Source organism: Coffea arabica, chromosome 11e, assembly GCF_036785885.1.
Source record: "Coffea arabica cultivar ET-39 chromosome 11e, Coffea Arabica ET-39 HiFi, whole genome shotgun sequence".
Lineage (NCBI taxonomy): Eukaryota > Viridiplantae > Streptophyta > Magnoliopsida > Gentianales > Rubiaceae > Coffea > Coffea arabica.
The window spans coordinates 47,204,545-47,216,606 of record NC_092331.1 but is presented as its reverse complement, the minus strand read 5'-3'; the positions used below and the strand labels follow the sequence as shown (position 1 = coordinate 47,216,606).

At 37.1% G+C, this 12,062-nt stretch overlaps 1 protein-coding gene and 1 long non-coding RNA gene across 3 annotated transcripts; one reads left to right on the top strand and one right to left on the bottom strand.

Annotated features, from left to right (window-relative positions):
• The first annotated feature begins 6,230 nt into the window (after positions 1-6,230).
• LOC113718811 (uncharacterized) lies at positions 6,231-9,449 on the top strand. 2 transcript variants are annotated; one of them, XR_003454636.2, is made up of 3 exons: positions 6,231-6,616; positions 8,228-8,305; positions 9,052-9,449. It is a non-coding gene; the product is annotated as an uncharacterized lncRNA (long non-coding RNA). The 2 variants fall into 2 exon arrangements; XR_003454637.2 differs by having other exon boundaries at positions 6,235-6,620.
• Positions 9,450-9,632: 183 nt separating this feature from the next.
• On the bottom strand, positions 9,633-11,934 carry LOC140021002 (uncharacterized). The gene is made up of 5 exons (XM_072071688.1): positions 11,796-11,934; positions 11,593-11,725; positions 11,331-11,488; positions 11,117-11,237; positions 9,633-10,466 (listed from the first exon to the last, which is right to left on the bottom strand). Exons 2-5 carry the CDS (start codon positions 11,608-11,610, stop codon positions 9,918-9,920), a joined length of 846 nt encoding a protein of 281 aa, XP_071927789.1. The 5' UTR covers positions 11,611-11,725; positions 11,796-11,934; the 3' UTR covers positions 9,633-9,917.
• Positions 11,935-12,062: the final 128 nt, after the last annotated feature.

Below are 12,062 nucleotides of genomic sequence, written 5' to 3'. Positions count from 1 at the left end.
AAAATGCAACAGCATGGCGATACAGAATCAACTCTGGACTCACATTGCAAAAATTCATCATACTGAGGCAAATTAATTTTTTGGAAAGATTTTCAAAAGTCAAAAAAAAAAAAAGAAAAAAAGAAAAAAATCATCAATCAAAAATCAACACAGATTTTATCACGGCAGGCTCGGGTTTAATCCCACTGACCGATTATCAAAAGCATTTTCGGGTCAGTCCCATGATCAAAAGCATTTTCGGGTCAGTCCCACGATCAAAAGCATTTCCGGGTCAGTCCCACGATCAAAAGCATTTTCGGGTCAGTCCCTAGATCAAAAGCATTTCCGGGTCAGTCCCACGATCAAAAGCATTTTCGGGTCAGTCCCTAGATCAAAAGCATTTTCGGGTCAGTCCCTCGATCAAAAGCTCATTCGGGTCAGTCCCTCGATCAAAAGCATTTTCGGGTCAGTCCCTAGATCAAAAGCATTTTCGGGTCAGTCCCTCGATCAAAAGCTCATTCGGGTCAGTCCCTCGATCAAAAGCATTTTCGGGTCAGTCCCTCGATCAAAAGCTCATTCGGGTCAGTCCCACGATTCAAAAGCTCATTCGGGTCAGTCCTGCGATTAAAGCTTGTTCGGGCCAGTCCCATGATTTGAATTTCCTTCTCTAGTCAGTCCCAATTTTAAATTTCTGCTCGGGTCAGTCCCGTTTTAATTTCCTGTTTGGGTCAATTCCATTTAAAAAAAAAAAAAAAAATGTTAAAGAGGTCGATCCTCATTTCAGAAGCGTCCATTGCAGCCGAATAACATAGGTAAGTATTTGGTGTCTACTTCTTTGTCTCAAGTTTTTTCAAAACTCAGACAAAGAGGGGCAAACTGTAGACACCAAATTTTGGTGTAATTTCATTTGCTGTTTATTTTTAATTTTTTCATTTTAGTTTTATTCGATTTTTAGTTTTAGTTTCTAGTTTTATTTTTATTTTTAAGCTGTTAGCATAGAATCTCTTGGAAAATGAATGAAAATGAGAAAGTGAAAAGAAAAGAGGAGAGAAAAGAAAAAAAAAAGAAAATTGCCCACAAAATATGTTTTATGTCTTCTAAATTCAATCTTTTGGCATTTTGTTTATTTTTGTTAAGTTATTTTGAAAAAAAAAAAAAAAAAAAAAAAAAGAGAAAAACGATGAAAATAGGAAATGGAAAAGAAATGGAAATTGCACTTTATTGTTCTAGTTTATTTTTCATCAAATGTTAATTATTTTGTTTTGGTTATTTCTTTTTATTATTATCAATTTTGTTTGTTTCAAAAAAAAAAAAAAATCAAAAAATCAAAGAAATCACAACTTCACTTCTGCCGGTTCCACTTCCACTTCACATTCCAGCACCTTCCATTCCAAGTGCCGACTGAGCTCCACTCCAAACAATTCAATATAGACATTCCACTGCCTACACACTCCACGAGAGATCATTTCCAATCCACCACAACATTGCACTTCCATTTTTTTTCTTTTCTGCCGTGAGCCGAGAGTGTGTGAGGGAGAGAAAGAGCCGAGCCTTTTATTCTTTTCCTTTCTGTCCGTAAACTAGGGAGGGAAGAGAGAGACTTGCTGTTCATTCTTCCTTCCATCCGTGAGCTAGTGAAGAAATTGAGAGCCAAATTTCCTCCATCCTAGTCGCAAGCTTGAGCAAGGGAGAGGGAGAGCTAGCGGGCTGCAATTTCTGGACTGTCGAGAGGAAGAAAAATATTTCTGTTGCTAGCCGTGTGTGTGAACTCCAAGCTGAGGTAATTTCTGGACCTAAACTAGTTGTTTAGGGATAGATGATGTTGATTATAAGCTTGCATGTGGTGGTTATGTGGTTGGATGATAGATTAAGTCACAAGAAAACTGGTTTCGAAAGAATTGGAGTGCTGAATGAGTAAGCTGGAAATTTACAGCCTTAATTGACCAATTTGTGATAATCTGAGTTTAATTGTGTAGTTAATTAACTAAAAACTGGATGATCAAGCTTTGCATGAAGTTAATTAGCTGTGAGAAAGCAAGAAAATTTAAGGAAAACAAAATCTGGTTGCATGCAAGTCAACCGAGAGGAACTGAATGAATTTCTGGTTGGTTAGTGTTTTTGATGTTTGTTCGAACTTGGTTTTGGATCAAACCTGATAGATTGCTCTTTATTTGGTGATGCATGTAAGTTTTATGGTGACAAGCTTGAGTTTTGTTGCTGGAATTCTTGTTTGGAGGACTACATGGCCGCTGGAAAAGTTTCAGCTTAGCCGATGGTGGTTCTTTTGAGTATTAATGGATGTTTTGGTGATTGAAGCTGGAAAATCCCGTTGTATGCCCTATATGACCTATATCTAGTATTGCATGTTGAATTTTCTGGATGGAAACCTTGTTGAAAATTTCGAAATAACTTGCTGGAAAATCTGTTTTGTTGGCCGAGAGAGAGTAGGTTGAAACACTCTTGTTAATTTGGAAAATTCCATGATCATTGGCTATAATCCTAAGTAAAATGTCTTATAACATCTTGTTCTAGTTTTCATGTTTATCTTATTGATTTTTAACACTTGAAAAGCTGGTGAATTGGACCATGAACTGAAGTAATTATGGAAGGAAAATATTTTTCAGCATGGCCGAGAGAAAGGAGTTGAGCACTTGACTAGTTTTCCTTCGAATTTTAGCTAAGATTCTTGTGTTGGATGTTAAGACTAGTTTGTAGATTGCTAATCACCTTTTGCATGTTGAGTTGAAGTAAAAATTGAAGAAAATTAGGGACAAAAGCTCTATAAATAAACTACTACATTGCTGGAAAATGTACATAGCTGGCCGAATCTTCATGTCTTACGGTTTTAGTCTTTTGTTTATTCTTTCATTTCGGTTCCAGGCTGGTATCTTATTTAGATGACAGTTCAATCAAGCCTTTTATTGGTTGTTTGCATGAATATGCCTAAGTGCAAGAAGAGATTGCATGAGAATGGTTGTGGAAAGATTTTTCCTGAAGCTGCAAAATGGCAGCAGAAAAATTGCAGCAGAATAGGTGTTGTCGCATTTGCTTTTCCTGCGTTTCTTGTCCATACTTCGTTTTCTTCTAGTTGGTTATTATGTCTTGTGTGAAAAGGGGCAGGGGAAGATGAGTTTGCATGATTGAATCTGAAATGTTTGAATTGGGTTTGAGTATCTGCTGGGAAAGAATTCAATCAGGCTACCTAGCTTTTTGTGCATGAATGCTTTGTCCAGAATTTTCTTATGCATCAGTTCCTTTATTGTTTCTTGCTTGTTGTGGTTGGAAGTCATGAAGTCTCTTGCTTAGCTTAAGGCTGTGATTAAGAAATCTGAGTTTGAGAAGGAAAATGTAGCAACCTGCTTGTTTGTTTTTCAGAAACTCTTGCTGCATTTTTTTTTGTTTTGCTGCGTTTTCATCCTCATAATTTGCTGCTTTCTTTTTCTTCCCACAACAACCCACACAAGCTAGTTTTGATCTTTCTATTTTATCTTTTACTAGCCTAATCCGATGTTAAAGGGGAAGTGGGTGAGTGGTGTTGAGTTTGCACTTTTGGGTTTTGAATACTTGAACCATTACCAGACAGTTTTGAAAAATGAACGAAACAGTTTTTTGCCGAGCTACCTTCTAGCACTTTGCGCAATTTTCCTTCTCTGGCTTGTCTTGTTGAATGTTGAAATTGCATTGTATGTTTGGATGTTTTTTTTTGGTTGAATGGTTTTGATCAAGTTTTGGCATTAAGGTTGATATTTGCTTGTGAGAATGCAAGTTGCGGTTGATAGTTTGATTGCAGAAATGTTTTCTTGTTGCAAACAATCTCACGTTCATTTGCATGAGTTTGCATGAAATAATTTTTTAAGATTTGCATTTTGACCCCTCAAGTTCCTTTTTGTTGCACTATGGCTCTAGAAATTGAAATATCCATCAATTTGATCCTTCAAATGTCTTTTTCATTTTCATTTGGATCCCTATTTGACGAATATGGATTTGTTTGATTATTTGAAAGGCTTCAATGGTTCAATTTCGTATCTATTAGTGGTTCCTTAACTTTTGTTTTTGAATAATTTGTGTTGATTGATTTACTATTAAATTGGTACATTAATCCTTTGTTTAATGGTTTTTAGCTCAAATTAGAACCTTTTCCACTTATTAGCTTCACGAACAGGGGAGGTATAACTTTCTTTTATCTTTTGTTTCTCTCCTATGTGGACTAATGTGCTAATTGAAATTTGCATGTCTACTTGCTTTTCTAGCCACTCCTTATTTCATTTCATTTATTTCATTTACTTTCGATTTCTATCAATGGGGTATGTGTACACCTCTTGGCTTGTAATAGATAGGGCGTAGCAAGTAATTTGGTCCATTTTCCCTTTCCCCTTTTGTTTTAGTTAGTAAATGTAATGGTTGCATGCCTATGTGTTATATGTTAAATGCTTTATTAGGATCTTGCATTTAGTCGAGCATGATAAGTGCTACATGATTTAAGTGATTTGCATGTCTACTCGTTTTTTTTTAAGTATAGATGAATGGAATGGATGAATGTACGTCACCACACTAGTCTAACGCTGGTTGTGGTTTCTTTTATCGTTTCCACTAGTCCAACGCTAGTCGGAATTCATAGGAGGGGCTAGTCCAATGCTAGACCCAATAGTTTTTTTTTTTCCTTTTTCACGAAGTGCATGATCACCACATATCACGCATTTTTCCTTAGTTTATCATTTGGTATGTTCCTCAAACCCCTTCCCCTTCACTTTAGGACTTGCATCTCATGTTAGTTAGAGTTCATTTGCGTGAAAACCCCCTTGGGTAAGGGAAACGAGCGAGTGTGGCTTCAAAATAGCCTTAGCACGCTAGTTTTTCCTTCTAATCAAAGGGAAAATTAAAATCTCAAAAAGTTAGAAGTCAACCCCCGTACCCGACTTGTTGCATTCCCCTAGGGTCATACTTTCGTTTTTATCACTTCCATACTCTTTTAATCACATTTTTCTTACATTTCTCAATCCATATTTTTCACTACATTTTTATCATTTATTTACTTTACTTCACAAATGAAATTCAAGTTTCACTTATATATGTACTATTCTATCTTCATTCATTTGCACACACAAACACTTTGATTTTCATACACTTGCACACTTGCACTTGAGTCACCATTTGCATCAATCGACCTCTATGAGGTTTCCCTTTATTGGCCGCCACAATTCATGTGGTTTGGGACCAAAAACCTCACGAGAGACATCGTAGAATTTAGGATTGCATTTCTCATTCATTAGTCTTTGTCCAAAATGCAAATACATACTTTGGGTAGAAAAATTAGGAAAATAAGGGTTAAATCACGCAACTAGCCTTGGTTAGGTCGAAGGGGTGCCTTGGATTTTTATCCTTGCCTTCCCCTTCGTCAAATGTGACTCCCGAACCTTTTTCTTTGTTTTACGTGGACTAGGAGTCGTTTAAAAAGGGTTTTCTTACTTTTTTCTTTAAAAAATTCATTTTTTGGGTGACTTGGTACACCCTAACTCTATACCAAGTGGCGACTCCATTTTTCATATAAAAACCCTTTTTGAATTATTTTTCTTGGGTCAAATCGTCGCATTTTCAAAAGTCCCATTTAGACCCATTTTTGTTTTTATCAACAAAATTCATTTTTCCCAAATCAATAAAATTCAACAAAAAAACAATTATTTTATTTTTTCCAAAAAAAGTGGGGCGCGACAAGTATTAATATTGAAGAATTAAGAACGATCAATAATAGATTAAGAAAGGTTAATGGAGGAATTTATACTCAATTCACGTGAGGACTCGTAAAATTCCATTATTTTAAAATCCCTAATTTTGGCTAAAATAATTATTTATTTGGATTTTTGCCACGAATAATATTTTCTAGCCTATTAGACCTAAGTACATGGTTTTATAGCTTCGTTATATTTTTTTAAAGTGTCTCGTTTCAAAAATTATTTTCTTATAAGCTTGTTTAGTGAAAAGGTGAAAACGTGTCCAAACACTTTAGCCAATTGGGATTACAATAAGCTAAAAATTTAAGACCTATACAATGGACCTAAAATAGACAATTTTAGGTTTAAACACACAAGTAATAACTAGTGGTACGATCGTTATAAGAATTTTTCAAAGGTTTTAATTTTTATTACGCCTAAATTAGAAATACGTGTTTTCACGTGCGCGCTTAATTGAGGGACTTTGGACCATTATTTTGGGACAATTAAGAATGAATAATATTTATATGAATGTAAGGGCCCTAGAGGTTTAGTGCACTAGTGCAACAAACGTAAGAGAAATCGGATACAAAACGCGCGCGTAGGGTACTAGTTAAAAATTGATTTGACGTATCAAAGGATTTGACGTCAAGCGTCTTTTGTACGCAAAGGCTACAGAGCCGAAATTCATTTCCTTTTCTCTGCTACAATGGCCGGCTAGACTGCAGCAAAGGAACAACCAAAGTCACCATTTCTTTTCTTCTAAAACTCAACCAAATTCTTACCAAAACTTCCCTAGATTCTCACCAAACTTCACATTCGTTTAGCTTTTCACTTGGACAACAACTTAGGCTGGAAAAGGGAGGAGTTTCACGGCTGTCTTCAGGCTTCATAGGGACCGAAATTTTCTGATTTGAACAGCCATCAAAGTAGGTAGCCATCTAACTTCTTAAACTTGTTTATGGAGTTTGATTTACGCATTTGAGTTGAAATCTTTACTTTAGTAGCTTGTATTGTTGGAAAAAGTGGGCTCTATGAATTCCCACTCTTGGGTTGTTGCTGATTCTGTGCTTGATGAAGTTTATGATGACGGATTAGTGTTTAAGTTAGTGTTTCGTTGAAGAAAAACTGCAGGAAACTCACGTAGAGAGCAAGGGCCAAACTTGACCATTTTGCCCCTGCTCTGTTCGGTCATTTTATTGCAGAAATTGAGGATTTAATGGCTTTATTGTGTAGTTTACATGTTGTAGAAGTTGTGTACAAAATTTCGTTGACAAATATTGAGTTTTGGTTGCTCAAACGAATTTATTTCAAAAACTAGTAAACTGGAAAACGGTTTCGCCGTAATCCAGACCAGTGGTTGTATTTCGTTCATAACTCCGTACTCCGACGTCGAAATCAGGTGCCGTTAGCGGCATTTGAAACTAGACGTTTCCATGTTTTTATCGGTGTATAATGCATGTCCTGGTTTTATGTGTGTGAGCCACACCATTCATCTGAAGTCGGCTGTCCTGTTTCTCCGTTCTGCCGAAATGATTTGATAATGCTGCAACTTGAGCCTTGATTTTGAACCAGTTGCATGCTGAAACTTGTAACGATTTCTTCTGTGAAGTTGTAACCCTATGAATTTATTTTCTAACACTATCAACCATTCCCAATTCCGAGTTAAATTGAGAGAGTTATGATCAAAATACGGCGACTGCTCGTTTTGAAAATCTTAGATTTGGACAGATTGCCTTAAGGATTTTTCCAAACTTTGGTTGATTGAATGACCCCCCTCCCGAGGGTATTTTTCCGTGAAATTTGATAGAGAGATAACCTTCATATGGAAGTATTATACTGCAAAATTTGGTGTCAATCCAAGTCCGTTTCGGCACTTAACTAAAGGTCCAAAGTTGGAACCAAATCTGGAAATTTTGTAACAGTCTTGAATTTTTCCCAACTTTGAGCTACCATATCTTGGTGCTCGAAACTCCGATTCTTGATCCGTTTGTTCTGACCTAAACCTTACTTGCACCTCTAATTGATCTATAAATTTCAAGGGCTGGTTTGCAACGAGTGAATTCTGCCGAATTTTCAAAGTTAGCGAAAAACCAACCCCGGCTCAATCCTGGGTGATTTGGAACAGCAACTTTAGGCTCATTTTTGAGCACTTTCCACTTCGATTCATGGAAAAGTGTCTTCTAGGAACTTGCATTACTTTCTAAGAGGTTTTCAACGGTATAAAGTTTTCCAATTCTCGACTTATGCCGAGTGAGTTACGATTTTTCAAAGATTCATAACAAAACTGAAAATTTTCCCAACTTTCAAGGAAATAGAGTTTTTCAAGAACTCTTTATTCTTTTGATATTATCTAAACGTTTTATCCCCGATTTCCTAGATAAAGACTTAAATATTGTTGAATGTTATTAAACCTCTCTCGAACCTCGATTTACGAGTAATTGAGGTTCATTTTCACGGAATTTCCTAGAGTAATACTAGTGAACGAATTATTCCTCGATATTTGGGATATGGGTGATAATTCACTATTATTTGCTCAGGCACGCACGAGGACCTCCAAGAGGACCCTACTGTGGAAGTTTGAACTCTTCCTCCAATTTACTTGCTTGCATAACTTGGTGAGTGTCAAGTGTATGCCTACTTGAACCCTAAAGTCTTGATTCATGCTTGATTCACCTGATTTCATGCTTAGCTTAACTGATTTTGACAAAATGGAGTCGAGTGTGTACTTGATCGCACTCGTTCTCATTTGAAACGAATGACTCATGCTTAACATGATTTGCTTGGTTTACATGACTTGAAGTGTCTGCTTAAACCTATCAAATGCTTGAATACATGAAATGGTATGCTATGATTGCATACGTCGATGGAGTGAATCTCCTCGACATTTACATGACAAATGGGGGACGCCCAAACTCATAGGCCGACCTTGGAACTCGAGCCGGCATGGGCTTGGTCGGGAACCTCGATGAGCCATGAGACTCAAATGATAAGCTTGATCTATTGAGAGATCTCGCTTGGCATACTCGTATAGTATCGCCTTATAAATGTAGTGCGGGCCCGAAGTGGTGTATGGTGGACGGATGGGAAGTAAGTGGTGAACTACGGATATGAAAATATCAATCCGGTTGACGGAGAGTCATCACGGAAAGATATATAAACGGTGTCGGCAAATGTGGAACTTAGCTCCTGAGAGCTTCTATATCCTTGAATTGTTTCTGGTTACAGTTTATTGGTGTTATTAATTACTTGCAAGATAATACCTGAATTGTTATTGGGCTTGTTATCTGAACTATGTGGTTGCATGTGTGTTCTTGGCCTCACGAGCGTTTTGCTCACCCTGTAGATTTGTTTTCCTTAACAGGTTTGAACTCGGAGGTAAAATGGAGAAGCCCTCTTGATGTACTTTTGTTTAGGGCTTGTTATTACTTTTGGTTATGCCTTTGGTTTTGGAATTGTACTTTTGGTATGGAAATGTGACCCTGAGAACTGTCACAGTTGGTATCAGAGCCATATGCCGACAGTTGGGATCTTAAGTCCTTCGTCTGGAAAAGCCCCGAGCCTCTCGTTCGTGAAGAGTCACGAAGCGAAACTCTCCGTAAGGGATGCCCGCGTGCGGGTGGCAAGCTGATAGGTACCCCGTGATGTGACCCTTTGGACAAAATGTAATCTGTATTCTGACGTGTGGTTTGGAGAATGGATGACTATTATTAAGTTTGAATACTTCCGCATTTAGTGTATCTAAATTATTGGCTTGTATTGTGTGGTCCGGCTATAAGTTGAATGGAATTGCTTGAGTCCTGGCGAGAGCTAGGCAGGCGTTCCGCGGATACCCTTTGGTTCGCCTTAGGGAGAAGTGGGGGCGTCACACAAGGCACAGCCTTAGCCCTCGTAAAAATACTGATCATTGGAAAAGAATATATAACAATTCTAGTTGCAAATAGGTACATAATATCATAATTACCATTCATAGATAGCTGTCAACAATTTCAGTAGCAGTTGCACACATTCCAGTACAATTAAGTCCCAAGTAGAGATACATAATGCATGCTCATAGTTACATAATATCATATATTATGATTCATTAACTTCTAGTCATAGCGAGAATGTTAATGGATTCTAATATGATGGCAAAAGATAGCATGCTAAAAGTTCAGTAGCATCCATGATGAACAAAAGGATGAACAACAAAAGGATGAACAAAAGAGGACATGAAGCTGTGTGACTGCTTCATTTTGCAGATTCACGTTGCTTCTTGAGAGGGCTCATATGAGCAGATTTTGAAGATGCAGGCTTCTTGTCTTCAGAACCATTTTTTCCAGCAATTGAGGGAACAGCTTCAATGGTTGTCTTCTCAGCAGAAGGTGGAGTTTCAAAAGTTAAGCTTCTTTTTGCAGCAATGTTTGAAGAGCCTGGCTTATCTGCATTATCAGACTTGCGCCCAATTGAATCTAGGATCATTTTTGTTGTTGGGCTGAAGAATTGCCCTTCAGTGGCGAGTTGGTCAGTGAAAGTGGAGCGAGCAGTTAAGTCAACATGTTCAATGGTGCTGGTCGGCTTCTCAGTTATGGTTGGAGCAGTTGGAATAGGCTCTTCCACAGGATTAGAGACAACTGTGCGCGTGATTGCCAGGTTAGCCAATTCTTCAGTAGTGTATATTTTGACAATGCTATACTTGTCATCTTTCTGCCTTTGATAATCCGAGTCAAAATGGCGGACAAAGCATAGGACTTCACGGTTATCAATTGCAGATGCAATTTCAGAAAAAACCTCAACACCCTATATTTTGCAAATAAACAAAAAAACAAGCTCAATACCCTGTATTTTCAGAAATTTTATAGACTGCCAGAAAATGTAAACATGATGCAATTTCAGAAGAAAGCTTAATAGTAACATAGATTGAAGGCGACATGAGCTGGGAACTTCCAGCGACTTTCCTTTAACATTCCAGCCCAAATTTCCAACTTTTCACAAGTTTTCAGCCAAACATCTTGTAACACTTGAGATAAACATATTGCATGCATTTGCTAACATTATTTTCCAAAGAAACATTGATAACAAGCTGCAGCTTCAGCTTTCTCTGTCGGTTCCTACTATTTTTTTTTCTTTCCAACAGCTAATGAGTTATTTAAACAGAATTTTCCTCAACTAAAACTCATTTTTCTTTGCTAAAATTCAACATGCTACTTAAGAATTCAGTTATACCAGATAATTAAAAGATTGTTGCAATCTTAATGCTGGCTAAAAGAAACTTTTAGCTAGTTCCAGTTAGGAATTTTGTTTGTTGACTGCGATTGAGTCCTTTCCTCGGAAAGAATAGCAAAATAACTAGAGGGACATTACAAGATTTGCAGGCCAATCAATGCAACCACAGACAAAAGAAAATAGAGATATTGCATGTCAATGGTATGAGTTTTTCAGCATCTTACATGTTCATCAGCTTCACTTAGTTGTACTGCTGTGAATGGTATGAGTTTTTCAGCATCTGTACCAAACACTACTGCATATATTGAACTTGTTCCATCATCAATGATAATTCCAATACGGCATCTGGTATATGATAGCAGTGAATAATGGTTAAACAATGAAATAAAATAGAATTATTGTTAAGAGCACAATTGTAAAATTGAATGCCTTGTTTACCTGGCTTCAACGACACTTTCTTCTCTGCAAGATGGACATCTGATGATCCATTCCAAATTAGCATCTACAGCCTTTTGACAGTTACTACATGCAGCATACCAGAAAGATCGCTGCTCAACTGCCAAAGAAGTATTTCCTCGTATCCAGGCAGTCTTGACCTATAGTTTATATTGTATTAGATGCAAAGTTAAGTAATTCATTTTTCACTAATGTAAAAGGTAAGAAAATAGTATAAGTCAGTTGGTGATATGACCGTATTTACATTTTTCAGCATGCTCATAGCGTTCTCAATACTAATGATATCATTATTTTTGGGCGGAGGCAGCAATTTGGTTGAGTCTTTGTAACTGCCCTCCCCAATTAGTTGTGCAATTTGCTGCCGATTCTGATCATACCTGTGAACATAAATATGACATGTTATATTTTCCAGTTCTTATGTATAATTATAAAACATGATATGCTTACCATTGCCTTAATACAGTAGCTTGAAAAGTTGGTGATTCACCAGCAGACAACTTGCAAGCCTTGTTGTTAGAGATAGATCTAACAAAATAGTATTTACTTAGCTCATTAAAGTTGAAATATGGTAGGCAAAGGAGTAATAATTTATTGAGCAATGGGAGCTGTAACTTACAGTTAAAAGTAATTACTTTGACTCTCATAGCTATGATGATGTTGTTGTTTGCGATAGTGTTTGCCAGCTGTGCTCCTTCATTTGCTTCAAATTCGTTC